This window comes from Oncorhynchus nerka, linkage group LG5 (assembly GCF_034236695.1).
Source record: "Oncorhynchus nerka isolate Pitt River linkage group LG5, Oner_Uvic_2.0, whole genome shotgun sequence".
Taxonomy (NCBI): domain Eukaryota; kingdom Metazoa; phylum Chordata; class Actinopteri; order Salmoniformes; family Salmonidae; genus Oncorhynchus; species Oncorhynchus nerka.
Window position 1 is genome coordinate 55,183,407 of NC_088400.1, and position 19,294 is coordinate 55,202,700.

At 43.2% G+C, this 19,294-nt stretch overlaps 1 protein-coding gene across 1 annotated transcript in view; it reads right to left on the reverse strand.

Annotated features, from left to right (window-relative positions):
- LOC115129662 (SH3 domain-binding protein 4-A-like) overlaps positions 1-19,294 on the reverse strand; it is a 28,030-nt gene that overhangs the window by 5,328 nt on the left and 3,408 nt on the right. Inside the window, exons 2-3 of the mRNA XM_029660271.2 lie at positions 13,029-13,247; positions 10,491-12,898 (exon numbers count right to left, since the gene is read on the reverse strand). Of these exons, the coding sequence (XP_029516131.1) occupies positions 10,491-12,898; positions 13,029-13,152 (2,532 nt within the window). The 5' untranslated portion in view covers positions 13,153-13,247. The remainder of the gene's footprint in view (positions 1-10,490; positions 12,899-13,028; positions 13,248-19,294) is intronic.

The following is a 19,294-nucleotide window of genomic DNA, read 5'->3' on the forward strand; positions in this document are numbered from 1 at the left end:
ATTTTGTATTTATTTTTGACATTTTTCATGTTTTAAAGATTGACTACATTTCATATTGAAAGATGATTTTACATTTTTAAATTAAAATGGTCAAAAATAAATAAAGAGCAATTTATCAAGCAAGGATTTTGCTTGGACTGAAATACCTGGGTCTTAATATGACACCCTGTGTAAATAAAGGTTAAAATATGAAATTAGAGGTTGACCGATTTAATTGGAATGGCCGATTAATTAGGGCCGATTTCAACTTTTCATAACAATCGGAAATCGGTAATTTTGGACGCCGATTTTGCAAAAAAAATTACACATTTTTATTTAATCTTTATTTAACTAAGCAAGTCAGTTAAGAACACATTCTTATTTTCAATGACGGCCTAGGAACGGTGGGTTAAATGCCTTATTCAGGGGCAGAACGACAGATTTTTACCTTGTCAGCTCAAGGATTCAATCTTGCAACCTTACGGTTAACTAGTCCAACGCTCTAACCACCTGCCTCACGAGGAGCCCGCCTGTTACGCGAATGCAGTAAGAAGCCAAGGTAAGATGCTAGCTAGCATTAAACTGAATCAATCATAATCACTAGTTATAACTACATATGGTTGATGATATTACTAGTTTATCTAGCGTGTCCTGCGTTGCATATAATCGATGCAGTGCGCATTCGCGTAAAAGGACTGTCGTTGCTCCAACGTGTACCTAACCATAAACACCAATGCCTTTCTTAAAATCAATACACATTTTTAAAATTTAATTTAGCTAAAAGAAACCCAAGGTTAGCAGGCAATATTAACCAGATGAAATTGTGTCACTTCTCTTGCGTTCATTGCACGCAGAGTCAGGGTATATGCAACAGTTTGGGCCGCCTGGCTCATTGCAAACTAATTTGCCAGAATTTTACGTAATTATGACATAACATTGAAGGTTGTACAATGTAACAGGAATATTTATACTGATGGATGCCACCCATTAGATAAAACACGGAACGGTTCCGTATTTCACTGAAAGAATAAACGTCTTGTTTTCGAGATGATAGTTTCTGGATTCGACCATATTAATGACCTAAGGCTCATATTTCTGTGTGTTATTATATTATAATTAAGTCTATGATTTGATAGAGCAGTCTGACTGAGTGATGGTAGTTACCAGCAGGCTCATAAGCATTCATTCAAACAGCACTTTCGTGCGTTTTGCCAGCAGCTCTGCTGTTTATGACTTCAAGCCTATCAACTCCCGAGATTAGGCTGGTGTAACGATGTGATGTGAAATGGCTAGCTAGTTAGCTGGGGGCGCGCTAATAGCGTTTCAAACGTCACTCGCTCTGAGACTTGGAGTAGTTGTTCCCCTTGCTCTGCATGGGTAACGCTGCTTTGAGGGTGGCTGTTGTCGTTGTGTTCCTGGTTGGAGCCCAGGTAGGAGCGAGGAGAGGTACGGAAGCTATACTGTTACACTGGCAATACTAAAGTGCCTATAAGAACATCCAATAGTCAAAGGTATATGAAATACAAATGGAATAGAGAGAAATAGTCCTATAATTCCTATAATAACTACAACCTAAAACTTTTTACCTGGGAATATTGAAGACTCATGTTAAAAGGAACCACCAGCTTTCATATGTTCTCATGTTCTGAGCAAGGAACTTAAACGTTAGCTTTCTTACATGGCACATATTGCACTTTTACTTTCTTCTCCAACACTTTGTTTTTGCATTATTTAAACCAAATTGAACATGTTTCATTATTTATTTGAAGCTAAATTGATTTTGATGTATTATATTAAGTTAAAATAAGTATTTATTCACTATTGTTGTAATTGTCATTATTACAAATACATTTTAAAAATCGGCCGACGAATCGGCATCAGCTTTTTGTCCTCCAATAATCGGTATCGACCTATAAAGAAATAAAGAATCTGCAGGTGTCTCTCTCGGTCTTTCTGGTTGGCCGTTGGGAACAATTTCAGTGATGAGCAGTGGGATGGCATTTCAATTGTCTGCTACCTGAGCAACACCATCCATCACTTTGAGAATTCTTAGTGGGTGTCAGTTTGCGTTGGTCTCCCCCCTCCCCCCCCTGGCCTGCTATCTCGCCTGACCAATGTCTCCTTTCCTCTCCTCACATTTCAACTGACGACACCTGTCAGACCATGCTAGCGACTCAGAAAAAAAGGGAAGGCAGGGTGTTAAAGCCCATAGAGCACAGCGTTGTGTAGGCTAGACAGAGCTGTGCATGTGGTGGTCACACTTGTGAATTAACGTTTTGTGAGGAATTTGAATCATAGGCCACTTAGATTGAAGTGCTAATCTCGGTTATCTTTTATTTAGCGACTTTTATATAATAATCAGCTACACTATATATACCAAACTATGTGGACATCCCTTCATATTTGTGAATTTGGCTATTTCAGCCACATCCGTTGCTGACGGGTGTATAAAATCAAGCACACAGCCATACAATCTCCATACACACACATTGTCAGTAGAATGCCCCGTACTGAAGAGCTCAGTGACTTTCAATGTGGCCCCGTCATAGGATGTCACTTTTCCAATAAGTCAGTTTGTCAAATTTCTGCCCTGCTGGAGCTTTCCACATTGGCTGTAGGTGCTATTGTGAAGTGGATACGTTTACAAGCAACAGCGGCTCAGCCGCAAAGAGGTAGGCCTCACAAGCTCACAGAATGGGACCTCAGAGTCCTGAAGCGTACAGTGCGTAAAAATCATCTGTCCTCGGTTAAAACACTCACTACCAAGTTCCAAACTGCCTCTGGAAGCAACGTCAGCACAAGAGCTGTTCATCGGGAGCTTCATGAAATGGGTTTCCTGGGCCGAGCAGCCGCACACAGCCTAAGATCACCAGTGGTGTAAAGCTCGCCACCATGCTTCACCATCTGGCAGTCCAACGGGCAAATCTGGGTTTGGCGGATGCCAGGAGAACATTACCTGCCCGAGTGCATAGTGCCAACTGTAAAGTTTGGTGGAGGAGGAATAATGCTCTGGGGCTGTTTTTCATGGTTCAGGCTAAGCCATTTAGTTCAATTGAAGGGACATCTTAACGCCACAGCATACAATGACATTCTAGATGATTCTGTGCTTCCAACTTTGGCAACAGTTTGGGGAAGCCCCTTTCCTTTTTCAAGTCCACATAAATGGTTTGTTGAGATCAGTGTGGAATAACTTCACTGGCCTGCACAGAGCCCTGACCTCCTTCCCATCGAACACCTTTGGGATGAATTGGAACGTTGACTGCGAGCCAGGCCTAATCGCCCAACATCAGTGCCTGACCTCAATAATGTTCTTGTGGCTAAATGGAAACAAGTCCCCGCAGTAATGTTCCAACTAGAGGTCGACCGATTATGATTTTTCAACTGCGATACCGATTATTGGAGGACAGAAAAAGTCGATACTGATTAATCTGACGATTTTTTTGAATTTATTTGTAATAATGACAATTACAACAATACTGAATGAACACTTATTTTAACTTAATACATCAATAAAATCAATTTAGCCTCAAATAAATAATGAAACATATTCAATTTGGTTTAAATAATCAGTGTTGGAGAAGAAAGTAAAAGTGCAATATGTGCCATGTAAGAAAGCTAACGTTTATGTTCCTTGCTCAGAACATGAGAACATATGAAAGCTGGTGGTTCCTTTTTAACATGAGTCTTCAATATTCCCAGGTAAGAAGTTTTAGGTTGTAGTTATTATAGGAATTATAGGACTATTTCCCTCTATACCATTTGCATTTCATATACCTTTGGATGTTCTTACAGGCACTTTAGTATTGCCAGTGTAACAGTATAGCTTCCGTACCTCTCCTCGCTCCTACCTGGGCTCGAACCAGGAACACAACGACAACAGCCACCCTCGAAGCAGCATTACCCATGCAGAGCAAGGGGAACAACTACTCCAAGTCTCAGAGCGAGTGGCGTTTGAAACGCTATTAGCGCGCACCCCGCTAACTAGCTAGCCATTTCACATCACATCGTTACACCAGCCTCATCTCGGGAGTTGATAGGCTTGAAGTCATAAACAGCAGCGCTGCTAGCAAAACGCACGAAAGTGCTGTTTGAATGACTGCTTATGAGCCTGCTGGTAACTACCATCACTCAGTCAGACTGCTCTATCAAATCATACTTAATTATAATATAATAACACACAGAAATATGAGCCTTAGGTCATTAATATGGTCGAATCCAGAAACTATCATCTCGAAAACAAGACGTTTATTCTTTCAGTGAAATACTGAACCGTTCCACGGGTGGCATCCATCAGTCTAAATATTCCTGTTACATTGCACAACCTTCAATGTTATGTCATAATTATGTAAAATTCTGGCAAATTAGTTTGCAATGAGCCAGGCGGCCCAAACTGTTGCATATACCCTGACTCTGCGTGCAATGAACACAAGAGAAGTGACACAATTTCACCTGGTTAATATTGCCTGCTAACCTGAGTTTCTTTTAGCTAAATATGCAGGTTTAAAACATATATACTTCTGTGTATTGATTTTAAGAAAGGCATTGGTGTTTATGGTTAGGTACACGTTGGAGCAACGACAGTCCTTTTTCGCGAATGCGCACTGCATCGATTATATGCAACGCAGGACACGCTCGATAAACTAGTAATATCATCAACCATATGTAGTTATAACTAGTGATTATGATTGATTAGGTTTAATGCTAGCTAGCATCTTACCTTGGCTTCTTACTGCATTCACGTGAACAGGCAGGCTCCTCGTGAGGCAGGTGGTTAGAGCGTTGGACTAGTTAACCGTAAGGTTGCAAGATTGAATCCCTGAGCTGACAAGGTAAAAATCTGTCATTCTGCCCCTGAACAAGGCATTTAACCCACCGTTCCTAGGCCGTCATTGAAAATAAGAATGTGTTCTTAACTGACTTGCCTAGTTAAATAAAGATTAACCTCTTCAACCTATGGGGGCGCTATGTCATTATTGGATAAAAAAACGTGCCCCTTTTAAGCGCAATATTTTGTCATGAAAAGATGCTCGACTATGCATATAATTGGCAGCTTTGGAAAGAAAACACTCTGACGTTTTCAAAACTGTAAAGATATTATCTGTGAGTGCCACAGAACTCATGCTACAGGCGAAACCAAGATGAAACCTCAAACAGGAAATTAGCAGAATTTTTGAGGCTCTGTTTCCCATCGTCTCCTTATATGGCTGTGAATGTGTGATGAATGAACCTAAGCTCTCTGCCGTTCGTCCAAGATGTCTGCAGCATTGTGACGTATTTGTAGGCATATCATTGGAAGATTGGCCATAAGAGACTACATTTGCCAGGGGTCTGCCCGGTGTCCTTTGTCTAAATTGTTGCGTAATCTTCAGCTGCATGCATTTTGCCATGCGATTCAGAGGGGAAAGGACACTTCCACGAACCATATATCATTGAAGAGATATGTGAAAAACACCTTGAGGATTGGTTCTAAACAACGTTTGCCATGTTTCAGTCGATATTATGGAGTTAATTTGGAAAAAAGTTTGGCGTTTGGATAACTGAATTTTCATTTTTTTTATACAACCATCTCCCCCCACACAAACCATTATACAACCACCTCCCCCCACACAAACCACACGGACCGATTTCTCCTGCACAAATAATCTTTCAGGAAAACTGAACATTTGCTATCTAACTGAGAGTCTCCTCATTGAAAACATCCGAAGTTCTTCAAAGGTAAATTATTTATTTGAATGTTTTTCTGGTTTTTGTGAAAATGTTGCCTGCTGATGCTAACGCTAAATGCTAAATGCTAACGCTAAATGCTAGCTTTGCTATGGTTGAGAAGAATATTTTTGAAAATCTGAGATGACAGTGTTGTTAACAAAAGGCTAAGCTTGAGAGCTAGCATATTGATTTCATTTCATTTGCGATTTTCATGAATAGTTAACGTTTTGTTATGCTAATGAGCTTGCGGATAGATTTACACAATCCTGGATACAGGTTTTTTTAGTAGCTAAACGTGACGCACAAAATGGAGCGATTTCTCCTAAACAAATAATCTTTTAGGAAAAAACTGAATATTTGCTATCTAACTGAGAGTCTCCTCATTGAAAACATCCGAAGTTCTTCAAAGGTAAATGATTTTATTTGAATGGTTTTCTGGTTTTTGTGAAAATGTTGCCTGCTGAATGCTAATGCTAAATGCTAATGCTAGCTATCAATAGCTATCAATACTGTTACACAAATGCTAGTTTTGCTATGGTTGAGAAGCATATTTTTGAAAATCTGAGATGACAGTGTTGTTAACAAAAGGCTAAGCTTGAGAGCTAGCATATTGATTTCATTTCATTTGCGATTTTCATGAATAGTTCAAACCTGTTAAGGATAGGGCTGACTACTGCCCCCTTTGGAGGAATTGCGTGCCCATAGTAAACAGAAAACAAATCTGTCCAAAATTGCTAATATATGCATATAATAATTATTATTGAATAGAAAACACTCTAAAGCTTCTAAAACCGTTCAAATTATGTATGTATGTAAAGCAGAACTCTCAGGGCAGCCATTCTCCCAAACTCTCTCTTGTCATCAGAAAAGTTGGCCCAACTTTGACGTCATCGCCCCCACCCTTCCCAAGCAGCTACAGACCTGGGAACAGTTTCCACGTCTTCAGCGCAATGTCTGCTTTCAATGGGGCTTGTCATTGTGAGAATCGCGCGCCCACGAGACCTTTGGCGGGCTGAAACCTTCGGGTCATGCGAAAAAACATGTACTTTCATGCGCGCGGACGCTCCAGAGCTCTCTTTCTTCCAGGATTGACCAAACGATGCCGGTGTTTCTGTTCGTGCCAAGGATTGTTTTCCACGTTTATAACATGCTAAAGCTTGATTCTGCACTTAGTTTGACCAGTTTAGTCGACGTATAATATGTAATTTTGAAGTTTTGGTGCGCATCCACAAGAATTTTGGCTGCATTTCGACCGGAATTTGTCGCGTTTGATAACCTAAAGACACAGACTTCAAAACCAAACGCTGTTTTTGGTAAGTATGACTCCTTCTAGGTCTTCTGATGGAAGAACATCAAAGGTAAGGGAATATTTATGTGGTAAATTTGGGTTTCTGTGGACTCCAAGATAGAGGAGACGTAATGCTAATTTCTGAGCGCCGTCTCATATTATAGCCTAGTGAACGGATTCTGTAACGTTAAAAATAAATGTAACACAGCGGTTGCATTAAGAGGAAGTGTATCTTTCTATCTATGTGTAGAACATGTATATTTAGTTAAAGTTTATGATGTGTATTGCTTGTTATCTTACGTTATCTGACGGAGCTATCATCATTTCTCCGGACATTTGAGTAGCATTTTCTGAACATGGCGTCATTGTAAACAGAGATTTATGGATATAAATTGCATATTATTGAAAAAAACATAAATGTACTGTGTAACATGTTATATTACTGTCATCTGATGAAGATTTTCAAAAGGTTAGTGAATTATTTTTCTTTTAATCCTGCGTTTGTTGATTGCATATTTTGTTCAACTTGGCTATTCAAATTAGCTGTGTCTTCGGTGGTGGTTTGACATAAATATGTGCTATGTTTTCGCCGTAAAACATTTTAGAAATCTGACTTGCTGGGTAGATGAACAAGGTGTTTATCTTTCATTTGAGCTATTGGACTTGTTAATGTGTGGAGGTTAAATATTTCTAAGAATATTTTTGCGTTCCATTGCGCCACGTTCCAGCTGAACGTGGGAGGGTTCGTTCCCAAATGGGTACCATAACCCCCTTCTGGTTAACGTTGCGTTATGGTAATGAGCTTGAGGCTGTATTCACGATCCCGGATCCGGGATGGCTCGCCGCAAGAAGTTAAATCAAGGTGTAATAAAAAAAATTACATCGGCAAAATCGGCGTCCAAAATTACCGATTTCCGAATGTTATGAAACTAGAAATCGGCCCTAATTAATCGGCCATTCCGATTAATCGGTCGACCTCTAGTTTCAACATCAGATGGAAAGCCTTCCCAGAAGAGTGGAGGCTGTTATAGCAGCAAAGGGGGGGGGCTACTCCATATTACTGCCCGTGATTTTGGAATGAGATGTTTGACGAGCAGATGTCCACATACTTTTGGTCATGTAGTGTATTTTTTGTTTGTGTTAATTCACACAAGCATATGACCTAACCACGGTTATGTTCTGTCTAACAATGCCTACTACCTGAGCTTTAAAGCTTCTTAGTTTAGTTTTTTGCACAAACTTTTTGATTAACAGTTTTAGTCCAGATAATTAATTAATACTGTGTGAGATTAAGGTCACCAAAAATTACTAAATTTGAGGAAAGGCTACAGAACCACAGAACAACAGAAAGACCACAGAACTCTAACCATAGACTCTCACTATAATGACATAAAGTGCTGCAATATTGTCACACCTTTATACAACCATCTCCCCCACACAAACCTTTATACAACCATCTCCCCCCGCACAAACCTTTATACAACCATCTCCCCCCACACAAACCTTTATACAACCATCTCCCCCCACACAAACCTTTATACAACCATCTCCCCCCACACAAACCTTTATACAACCATCTCCCCCCACACAAACCTTTATACAACCATCTCCCCCCACACAAACCTTTATACAACCATCTCCCCCACACAAACCTTTATACAACCATCTCCCCCACACAAACCTTTACAACCATCTCCCCCCACACAAACCTTTATACAACCATCTCCCCCACACAAACCTTTATACAACCATCTCCCCCACACAAACCTTTATACAACCATCTCCCCCCACACAAATCTTTATACAACCATCTCCCCCACACAAACCTTTATACAACCATCTCCCCCCCCACACAAACCATTATACAACCACCTCCCCCACACAAACCTTTATACAACCACCTCCCCCCACACAAACCTATATACAGATTCCATATCTTAACTTGAGCCAGTTTCGCACCGCAGATAAATAATCTTGTAGCAACAGGAAATGTGAATTGTTATGTGGAATATAATTAATGGGATTGATACATTTTTGGGGTTTAGGGCAAATCAATGAAATGACTAGCTTTTTAAAACCTTGAATACATTACTTCTTGCTGTGCGGGAAAATTCTGGCAACAACCAGAGGATAAACGTAAGACGCAGCATATTATGTAGACTGCAGCGCAGCAATATCAATGGTCCTCAAGATCCTGCTCGAATGTACCAGTATGGACCAACAGTTGTGTCACTGATGTTTATATCTGGTGTTTCTTGGCCTGATCAGGTTCGTCAACAACACTCTCTGTTTCTACTGTGGCTTGCAGGCTATCAAGACTGGCTGGAATCAAAAGATAAGACATGGATCTATTTCAGGCACTGCCTCCAGGACACCATTAGCAGAGTTGCCAACAGCCAGGTGCCTCCAGGTTTCAGGGATCCAGCTCATTCAACTTCCTCTTCCACTGAAAACCGGATGTGTTTTCTTTTATGCCCGCTATGTTAGGTTACTCTCAGGCTAGGGGCACAGTAAACAGATCTGTGTGTCCACCATAAATAGTGTGTGTGTGGGGTAGTATGAGGGCTTTGGGCATGGATCATTGTTATCAGAGACTAATCTATCCTCATTGCTTTGTCTACTGTATGTACAGTAGCCAGCAGTGGCAATATTTGCACAAACCTAAAGCCTAACATCAGCTTATCATGCCTGTTGGCAGAAAAAATGTTTGCTTGAATTCTAGCCTGCCTTTGATCAAAATACCATTGTTGGCATAAACCACTGTTATATTTCATACCAAAATAAACTGATATATGCTAGCTCTGACTGATAAGAGGCTTGCATAAGCAAGCATTGTGAAAAAGACATCAACCTCACTTTCCCAGACAGATCCAATTTCTCCACAGATCCAAAATTCAAACAACTGTTGCCTGTTTGTGACTGTTGCAATGCGGGGTATAGTTACATTACCAAGCACTTCTGTCTAAAACTTGAAAAGGGTGACTGGAGAGGAAGTGGGAGGCATGTTGAGTCAACACTTTTGGTCACAACAGCAACCCTGCCTGCTTTGAGGAGAATCTCTCAGGATATTGTCGTCTCTGTTTGTGTCTCAGTCTCGGGAGTTACACTGAAGGAGGTGATGTAGCTGTGTTTTTGTGCATTGTAAGTCACAGCACACTTATTCTCCCAACAAGTAGGCCTACTCCTAAGGCACATGTGACTGAATAACCTGAGTACAGTAAAATATCACCCCCCCCCCCCCATCTCACAGTACATCACAGCCCATTGCCTCCACACCATGTCAACATCTGCTGCTGATGGAAAATAGGGAATAAACACAGAAGCGCTACCCATTTCCAGAGAAAGTGGAATTTCCTATTTCTTTACCTTTTTGATATGGTTTCTGTATTGAACCATACATTTGAATAGCTTCTACAGCCTAAGAGGTACAACGTGCATGACGAGCGGTTTCCAAACACACATACACACGCATCAGAGAGAGAGAGACAAACACACACACACACACACACAAACGTACTGTCATGAGTTCCTTCTGGAAGGTCTTTCTCTCCTTGATGTCCATGTTAGTGCAGTCCTCCTTGAGCTTCTCCAGAACCGAGGCAACCTTCTCAGGCTCGTTGTCCAGTTCAGTCCGACAGAAACAAGACAAAGGTAAGTTCCCATATCCCAGTGCGTCTGCAAAGGTCTTCCAGTTCCCTATATTCTCCATGAGTACTGTCCTCACAGAGGCGTAGATGTATGTGAGAAATTTGCAAGGCTTCAGAATCTGCTCCACTAGCATGGTTGTTGTGAGGTCTGGACCACAGAAATAAATAGGCTTGACTTTCCCCAAAACCAGAACGTTTTTCGCGTGAACAAGACCTGTCTTTCCCTGATAATATCCAATATACCACTCTTTGGTCCACAGTTGTCCTCGTAGTTTGATTTTCTCCTCGCTCAGCAAGGCGATCACATCTCCCTTCTTGTATTCCAACAGGTATGTGCTCTTGTTTTGCCTGATCACAGATTTGAGCAACTTGCCAAACTTCAGGTTGGTGATGCAGCGCTCCTGAAACTGTGGATATTTGGCAGTGATGGCCAGAGGTGACAGAAGAATCTTACCCACCACCTCTTTCTTCTTCAGGAACCGCCTGTGGCCAGTGTTCCGCGCTCCACTCTTCGGAGGCGGTTGTGGTGTTTGGACGCAGAACTGAGCCAGGATACAATCCAGGCCGTCTTTGACCTGGACCTGCAAGGTGAAGTCTGATATGTCCTCAGGGTTGTTGGATGTGATCATGTAAATGAGTCGGCTAACCTTCCCCAGTTTGACCTGGAAGGCCCGAATCATCCTGGTTTGCTCATTAGCCTTAATCATATAGTTAGACATGTTGGAGTATAGGCCAACCTGGAGGTCCTGGGGCCTACCCAGGACAAACTGATGCTTCCCCCACAGCGTGAGCGCCACTGGCGGGGAGGAGTGGGCCTGCTTCCCCACCTCACTCACCAGTAGGGTATTAGGGGCACAGTCATGCCCAAATAGGGCCACGACTGTCTTAAACGAAGGATGGATGTGCTTGGGTCCATAGACACCCAGGGTGACTTTCTTCAACACATTGTCCCATACAGTTGTATTAAGGTTGACGTGCTGGGCCTGCACCACTACCACCACGTACATACACGGCTCCAAGTTATCCAACTGGACTTGTACTGTGTCCTTGTATAGGTAAGCATGTGGGATGATTATATAGGGTCCCTCCTTGCAGTCACTCCGGACGCAGAGCACCTCGGCTACCTGACCACTGTCTTTCTTCACCGTCACGGACACGGTCATCTCCAGAGTGATGAAGGACTTGGTCTCCATGTTGGACACTTTGATTTCCACCACTGGGCTGACTGTGGAGCAGTGGTCATTGTTCAGCTCCAGTGGAGGGTCCAGTAGGGCCTTCATGGAGATCTGCTGGGTGTCTCCAGGAACCACGTGTCCTTCAGGGACATGGACGCTGATCTGGGTTTCTGGGAGCTGAACGGCCCCTCCACGACTGTCTAGTTTACAGACAATGTTGGTCTCCACCGGCTGAGTCTGTCCCCAACCAGGGCTCTGCCCCAGAGAGTCCAGATCATGGCAAGATCTGGCCAGCTTCCGATGGTTTAGCCACGCAGTCTTGAAGTCCTCCCTGCTCTGAAACTGCTCTGGCGAGGGAGCCTTGAGGCCGGTGAAGAACCCGGAAGAAGGCAAGGAGGGGTTGGATTGTGTCTGTAGGATGGACAACTCCGATAAACTGTATGATCGCTTGCTCCTGAAGAATGGGTTATCCCTTCGCAGTGTCTGTAAAACTTGTAAGTCCTGGTTGGGGCTGGTGGCTGACATCATGTCAAATATGTTGCAGCTACTGAAGCCATTGATCATGGTGGTCCTGGAGGTAGAGTTAGGTCCCGAAGGGGAGACTGGGGAGGCCAGGGAGTCAAAGACTAACAGGTCCGTGGACCTTCCCCTCTCATTACAGTTCTGGTCCAGAGAACCATGTAGATGACCACTGTTGATGAAGGGGTTGGTGGAGGAGGTATGGAGGGAGAAGGGATTTCTGTTAAAATAAGGCGAATAAGGAGTGGTCTTAACGGACACCCCTGTCCACTCCCCTAGGAGATCCAGCTCCTTAGCCACTTCGTTTGTACACTCCCCTAGATTGTCGATCATGCCACTATCACTGAGCGATGAGTTCCTACAGTTGATGGGCTGGACGTATGCTGAGGGGATGTAGCCCATCTCTGTGTTGTTGTGGGCATACCACCACTCTCCACCCGACGTGTCCATCACATAAAGCCGGTCACCTTTGGAAAACTTTAAAGTGGTAAAGCTAGACGGGCAGTAATCCTTGATGGCGACTACTTCATGAGCAGTTACAAAGGAAGCTGAATTGTCCAGCCGTAAGGCACTGGAAGAAGGCACTGCATGAAAAGAAAAGGAAGATCAGAAATTCACAAACATCCTCAATTCATCCTCAATTTGCATTCAAATCAATATATATTTAAAGGGCTGAATAACTGTCTGGTACATTAGTCAGTATTGAATCCTCACCTTTGACATCTGTGAGGGTAGCCTCAGAGAGCCCTTCATTGAGATCAATGAGCGTGCCCTCCGACTTGCAGCGAGGGAGAACATGGTTACTGTTGGTCACTCTGATGATCCGGTGGGCCGCCATTTTGGTGCGAATTGCCCGAGTTGCAGTCGCACTACTACTCTTCCATTTCTCCAATTGTGATATTCAGTCTTTGGCAGCTCTCCATTGTATCTAGACTAAAGGAAACAAAAATGAGAATATCTTCATTAGCTGTGATTGAGCCATTCCTGTAAGAGCCATACATGATTCAATCATCACAATGTACAACATGGTTTGATTCAGTAGGAAGTGGGGACAGTCTTGGCTAGGGACAAAAATGAATAGATTCCAGCAGATGCAAAATAATATCCTGTGAAGAGAATAAACATTTTGAGCAGTAACACCTTTCCAATTACTTTACAGTCATAGGTGTCCTCAATATGCCCGCACTTGCTAATTCTGTGTTCTGTATCTCAGTGTGCAGTTGTAGATGATAATTGCATATTTTCCATCTCATTCTGTTGCTTTGCAAAGCAATAAAGCCTCAGGGAGGGACAGTGAATCACTTGGGGTATAGACATACAGGAAATCATGGGACATTCCCTTCTTAAACCCTCTCAGATGTACAATGTTCAGTAAAAATACAAGCGCAGACTAGATAGGTCAGATAGGTTTCTTCCTTGACATAGCTATTGTCTTGACAATAACTTGGACATGACTTAGTGTAATTTGACTTTATATCACATGTAACATTTCAAATGTATGCCATGTGTATAGAGCAAGCAAATATCGCAGTACCATGTGCCCATGTCACACAGCTTCTCCTATTTACAACAAATAGCTCAAAGACCTCTCTCGTGATTTCACATTTAGCTAATCCATCATTCAAAACACACTGTCAGTTGAGCTCAGGGCGAGAGCACTTTCATATGATTGAGACCAAATTCTTGATTCCAACATTTTCTCTCGCACAGGAAGCAGGAGGGGTAGCGTGCTACACTACACCTCATTGCAGTGAACCTTACAGCCCTGGCCTAAAAGCTAAAAGGTTTTGTTCAGAGACACTAAAGTCCCCAGAGATGTCAGGGAGAGATTTTTCACTCCCACTCTCAATCCATGAGGAAAATATGTGGCTCAATGTAACCTGTTTGTTTCTCCTCCCCCTTGCCAGGGAGCTAGCTAAGCTCGGGGGACAGTGACTGTCCATGGATGTGAGGATCAATAAAGCTCGACTGACAAAAAACAGACTGTCATCCACTTTGATGCAACACCCGGGTCAGATTGCTAGTCGATGTTCTGCACCGGAGATAAATAGCAGACGCTGGCTGTGAGATCCTTTACCACAGCCAGACATGATGAATTGGAACCAGAAGTCACTTGTCACTTTGTCACTGAGTCTCTGTAAATGCTTTCCATAGTGCACTGGAAAGTTTTACATCTTTATTTCAATCTTATTTCAATGTTCGTAAGATCGAGATCTCTCGAGATGCTTTCAATCTTCAATTCAGTTCATGGCTGTGCAGCATTATCCAAACTTTTCCCCACCAAGCTAACTACGTTGTCAAAAGTAAGGCTGTTAATCACAATCCAAAATGCAATCAAATATCATCATTATTTATGAGACACACCGAGTTCTCCCGTCAATACATTCTGAAAGGCCTAATTTCCATCAATACATTTTGAAGGTCCTCATCTTAATCTAGCCGACAAAGTGGGAAGGGGGTATATTGTTTCAGCAAACCGTTCCGTAAACACACGCGAGGGAGCAGAGACTTTAACACACTTTAATTAAATCCACAGCAGTGTTCTCTAATCCCTGACCGACTTGCTACTTTTAATGACCTTTTTTTGAGTATTTTCTCAAAGATTCCCTGTCCCCCATTTTTATAGCAATAACATTAAGCATATGCCTACAACTTTGGCTCCTATAAATATTTGTGGTCATTATAGGAATGAGAAGCCTGTCAAAAAGACAGTCTATGTAAAATCAACCAGGCCTTCTCAATAACAGTTACAGTACACACAATTTCAAATGATGTGTAACAACTGTTTATAACTCATCTATAAACAAACATGAATGGTGTCTAAACTATTTATAACCTCTTTTAGCATTTTGTAAGTATGTATACCTTCACCTTAATGATTCATGCCAATGTCATTATTCTGTCCTGCTTCACTGACAAGCTAATTACTTTGTCAAAATTAAGGCTGTTAATCACTATACAAAAAGTAATAAATTATCAGAATTATTTACGAGACTCTTAGACGTGAATGATACGTTGGAGGATCCTTTAATTTGAGACCACAGAAAGCTCATTGTTAAAGTAAATCAGAATTGGGTTTAGTTCCTAACAGAGGGATACGAGTATACTGCAGTAAAACAGTAAGGACTTATACTTCATTCACCATTAGACCTTAGTCAGCATAGACCTACTATTCTAATGTTAAAACCAACAGTACTATGTTATTGATATCCACCCCGAGACTTTGGTGTAGAGAAGTTCTCTGCACAAGAAGACATGGGTATGGTAGTCAACCGCGAAATAATTTGCATTCATTAGCATTAGTTCATTAATTAATTTTCTCCCTGGAAACAACTAATAAGAGAACTATAGGAGTCTGATATTGAAGTCATGCCTTAGGCGAGGGAAGGATAAATGAGCTCTTTAAGAAAGCAGCCTTCCAGGAAGCTCAAACACCGATTATTAAATGTATTTCCAACACAGTGACACAACATCATAATTAACTAAAGTTGTTTCTCAGCTAATGGAACTATCTGACAACTAATGGGCTTCAGACTGTTTCACTTGGTGGGTGGGTGTGTGTGAGAGAGAGTGAGCAAAAAAAGAGAGAGAGAGAATGAGCAAGAGAGCAGGAGCAAGAGAGCGAGAGAATGAGCAAGAAAGAGAGAGAAAGAGAGAATGAGCAAGAGAATGAGAGCGAGCAAGAGAGAAAGAAAGAAAGAATGAGCAAGAGAGCGAGAGAATGAGCAAGAGAGCGAGAACAAGAGAGCGAGTGAATTAGCAAGAAAGAGAGGGAGAGACTGAGCAAGAGAGTGAGAGAACGAGCAAGAGAGCGATCAAGCGTGAGAGCAAGAGAGAGCAAAACAGCGAGAGAATGAGCAAGAGAGTGAGCAAGAGAACGAGCAAGAGAGAGCAAAAGAACGAGCAACAGAGCGAGAGAATGAGAACGAGCAAGAGAGAGCAAAAGAACGAGCAACAGAGCGAGAGAACGAGCAACAGAGCGAGACAGCGAGAGAATGAGCAAGAAAGAGAGTGGGCAAGAGAGAACAAGCAAGACACAGCAAGAGAACGAGAAAGAGAGAGCGAGCGAGAGAATGAGCAAGAGAGAACGAGAGAATGAGCAAGAGAGAGCGAGAGAATGAGCAAGAGAGAGCGAGAGAATGAGCGAGAGAGAGCAAGAGAATGAGCAAGAGCGAGAGAATGAGCAAGAGAGCGAGAAAGAGCATGCAAGAGAACGAGCAAGAGAGCGAGAGAGTGAGCAAGAAAGCAAGAGAGAGAGAATGAGCAAAAGAGAGAGAGAATGAGCAAGAGAGAGTGAGAGAATGAGCAAGAGTGTGAGAGAGAGCGGGAGAGTGAGAGCGAGAGATGAGCAAGAAAATGAGCTCTAGAAAGAGCAAGAGAGCGAGAGAATGAGCGAGAGAACGAGCAAGAGAGCGAGAGAATGAGCAAGAGAGCGCGGGCGAGAGTGAGAGAATGATCAAGGGAGCGCAAAAGAGTGAGAGCGAGAAAGAGCAAGTAAGAGAATGAGCAAGAATGAGAGTGAACAAGAGAGCGAGAGGACGAGCAAGAGAGAGCAAAAGAACGAGCAAGAGAGCGAGAGACTGAGCAATAAAGCAAGAGAGAGCGAGAGAATGAGCAAGAGAGTGAGAGAACAAGCGAGAGAGAGAACGAGCAAGAGAGTGAGGGAAAGCGAGAGAGCAGCAAGAGAATGAACAAGAGCGAGAGAATGAGCAAGAGAGCGAGAAACCGAGCAAGAGAGCGAGAGAACGAGCAAGAGTGAGAGATTGAGCGAGAGAATGAGCAAGAGAGCAAGAGAATGAGCAAGAGAATGAGCAAGAGAGAAGGAGAATGAGCAAGAGAACGAAAGAATGAGCGAGAGAGCAAGAGAGCAAGCAAGAGAACGAGCAAGAAACCGAGAGAACGCGCAAGAGAGCGAGAGAATGAGCAAGAGAGCGAGGAAAAAGCAAGCAAGAGGACGAGCATGAGAGCAAGAGGACGAGCATGAGAGCAAGAGAACAAGCAAGAGAACGAGCAAGAGAGTGAGAGAGAGCGAGCAAGAGAGCGAGAGAATGAGCAAGAGAGAGAGAATGAGCAAGAGAGCGAGAGCAAGAGCGAGAAAAAGCAAGCAAGATAACGAGCAAGAGAGCGAGAGGACGAGCATGAGAGCGAGCAAGAAAGAGCAAAAGAACGAGCGAGAAAACGAGGTGACAAGAAAAAGAGTGAGAGTGAGAGAACGAGCAAGAGAGCGAGAGAACAAGCAAGAGAGTGAGAGAACAAGCAAGAGAGCGAGAAAGAGCAAGCAAGAGAGTGAGAGCAAGAGCGCGAGCAAAAGAACGAGAAAGCGAGAGCGAGAGAACGAGCAAGAGAGCGAGGTAACAAGCAAGAGAGCGAGAGAACGAGCAAGAGAGAGCGAGAGAACAAGCAAGAGAGCGAGAGAACAAGCAAGAGAGCGAGAGAACAAGCAAGAGAGCGAGAGAACAAGCAAGAGCGAGAGAAAGAGAGCAAGAGAAAGAGAGCAAAAGAATGAGCAAGAGAGCGATAGAATGAGCATGAGAGCGAGAGAATGAGCAAGAGAACGCGCAAGGGAACGAGCAAGAGAGCGAGAGAATGAGGAAGAGAGCAAGAAACCGAGCAAGAGAACGAGTAAGAGAGAGCGAGAGAACGAGAGAACGAGCAAGAGAGCAAGAGAGAACAAGCAAGAGAGCGAGAGAGAGAGAGAGTAAGAGAACGAGCAAGAGGACGAGCATGAGAACGAGCAAGAGAGTGAGAGAGAGCGAGCAAGAGAGCGAGAGAATGAGCAAGAGAGAGAGAATGAGCAAGAGAGCGAGAGCAAGAGGGAGAAAAAGCAAGCAAGATAACGAGCATGAGAGCGAGCAAGAAAGAGCAAAAGAACGAGCGAGAAAACAAGGTGACAAGAAAAAGAGTGAGAGAGAGTGAGAGAACGTGCAAGAGAGCGAGAGAACAAGCAAGAGAGCGAGAAAGAGCAAGCAAGAGAGTGAGAGCAAGAGAGCGAGCAAAAGAACGAGAAAGCGAGAGCGAGAGAATGAGCAAGAGAGCGAGGTAACAAGCAAGAGAGCGAGGTAACGAGCGAGAGAGCAAGAGAACGAGCAAGAGAGCGAGAGAACGAGCAAGAGAGAGAGAGAACAAACAAGAGAGCGAGAGAACAAGCAAGAGAGCGAGAGAACAAGCAAGAGAGCGAGAGAACAAGCAAGAGAGTGAGAGAAAGAGAGCAAGAGAATGAGCAAGAGAATGAGCAAGAGAAAGAGCGAAAGAGCTAGAGAGCGAGAGAATGAGCAAGAGAGCGAGAGAATGAGCGAGAGAGCAAGAAACCGAGCAAGAGAACAAGCAAGAGAGAGCGAGAGAGAGAGAGTGAGTGGGAGAAAAAGCAAGCAAGATAACGAGCATGAGAGCGAGCAAGAAAGAGCAAAAGAACGAGCGAGAAAACGAGGTGACAAGAAAAAGAGTGAGAGAACAAGCAAGAGAGCGAGAGAACAAGCAAGAGAGCGAGAGCAAGAGAGTGAGCAAAAGAACGAGAAAGCGAGAGCGAGAGAATGAGCAAGAGAGCGAGGTAACAAGCAAGAGAGCGAGGGAACTAGCGAGAGAGCGAGAGAACGAGCAAGAGAGCGAGAGAACGAGCAAGAGAGCGAGAGAACAAACAAGAGAGCGAGAGAACAAGCAAGAGAGCGAGAGAACGAGCAAGAGAGCGAGAGAACGAGCAAGAGAGCGAGAGAACAAACAAGAGAGCAAGAGAACAAGCAAGAGAGCGAGAGAACAAGCAAGAGAGCGAGAGAACAAGCAAGAGAGTGAGAGAACAAGCAAGAGAGCGAGAGAACAAGCAAGAGAGCGAGAGAACAAGCAAGAGAGCGAGAGAACAAGCAAGAGAGTGAGAGAAAGAGAGCAAGAGAATGAGCAAGAGAATGAGCAAGAGAAAGAGCTAGAGAGCGAGAGAATGAGCAAGAGTGCGAGAGAATGAGCGAGAGAACGCGCAAGGGAACGAGCAA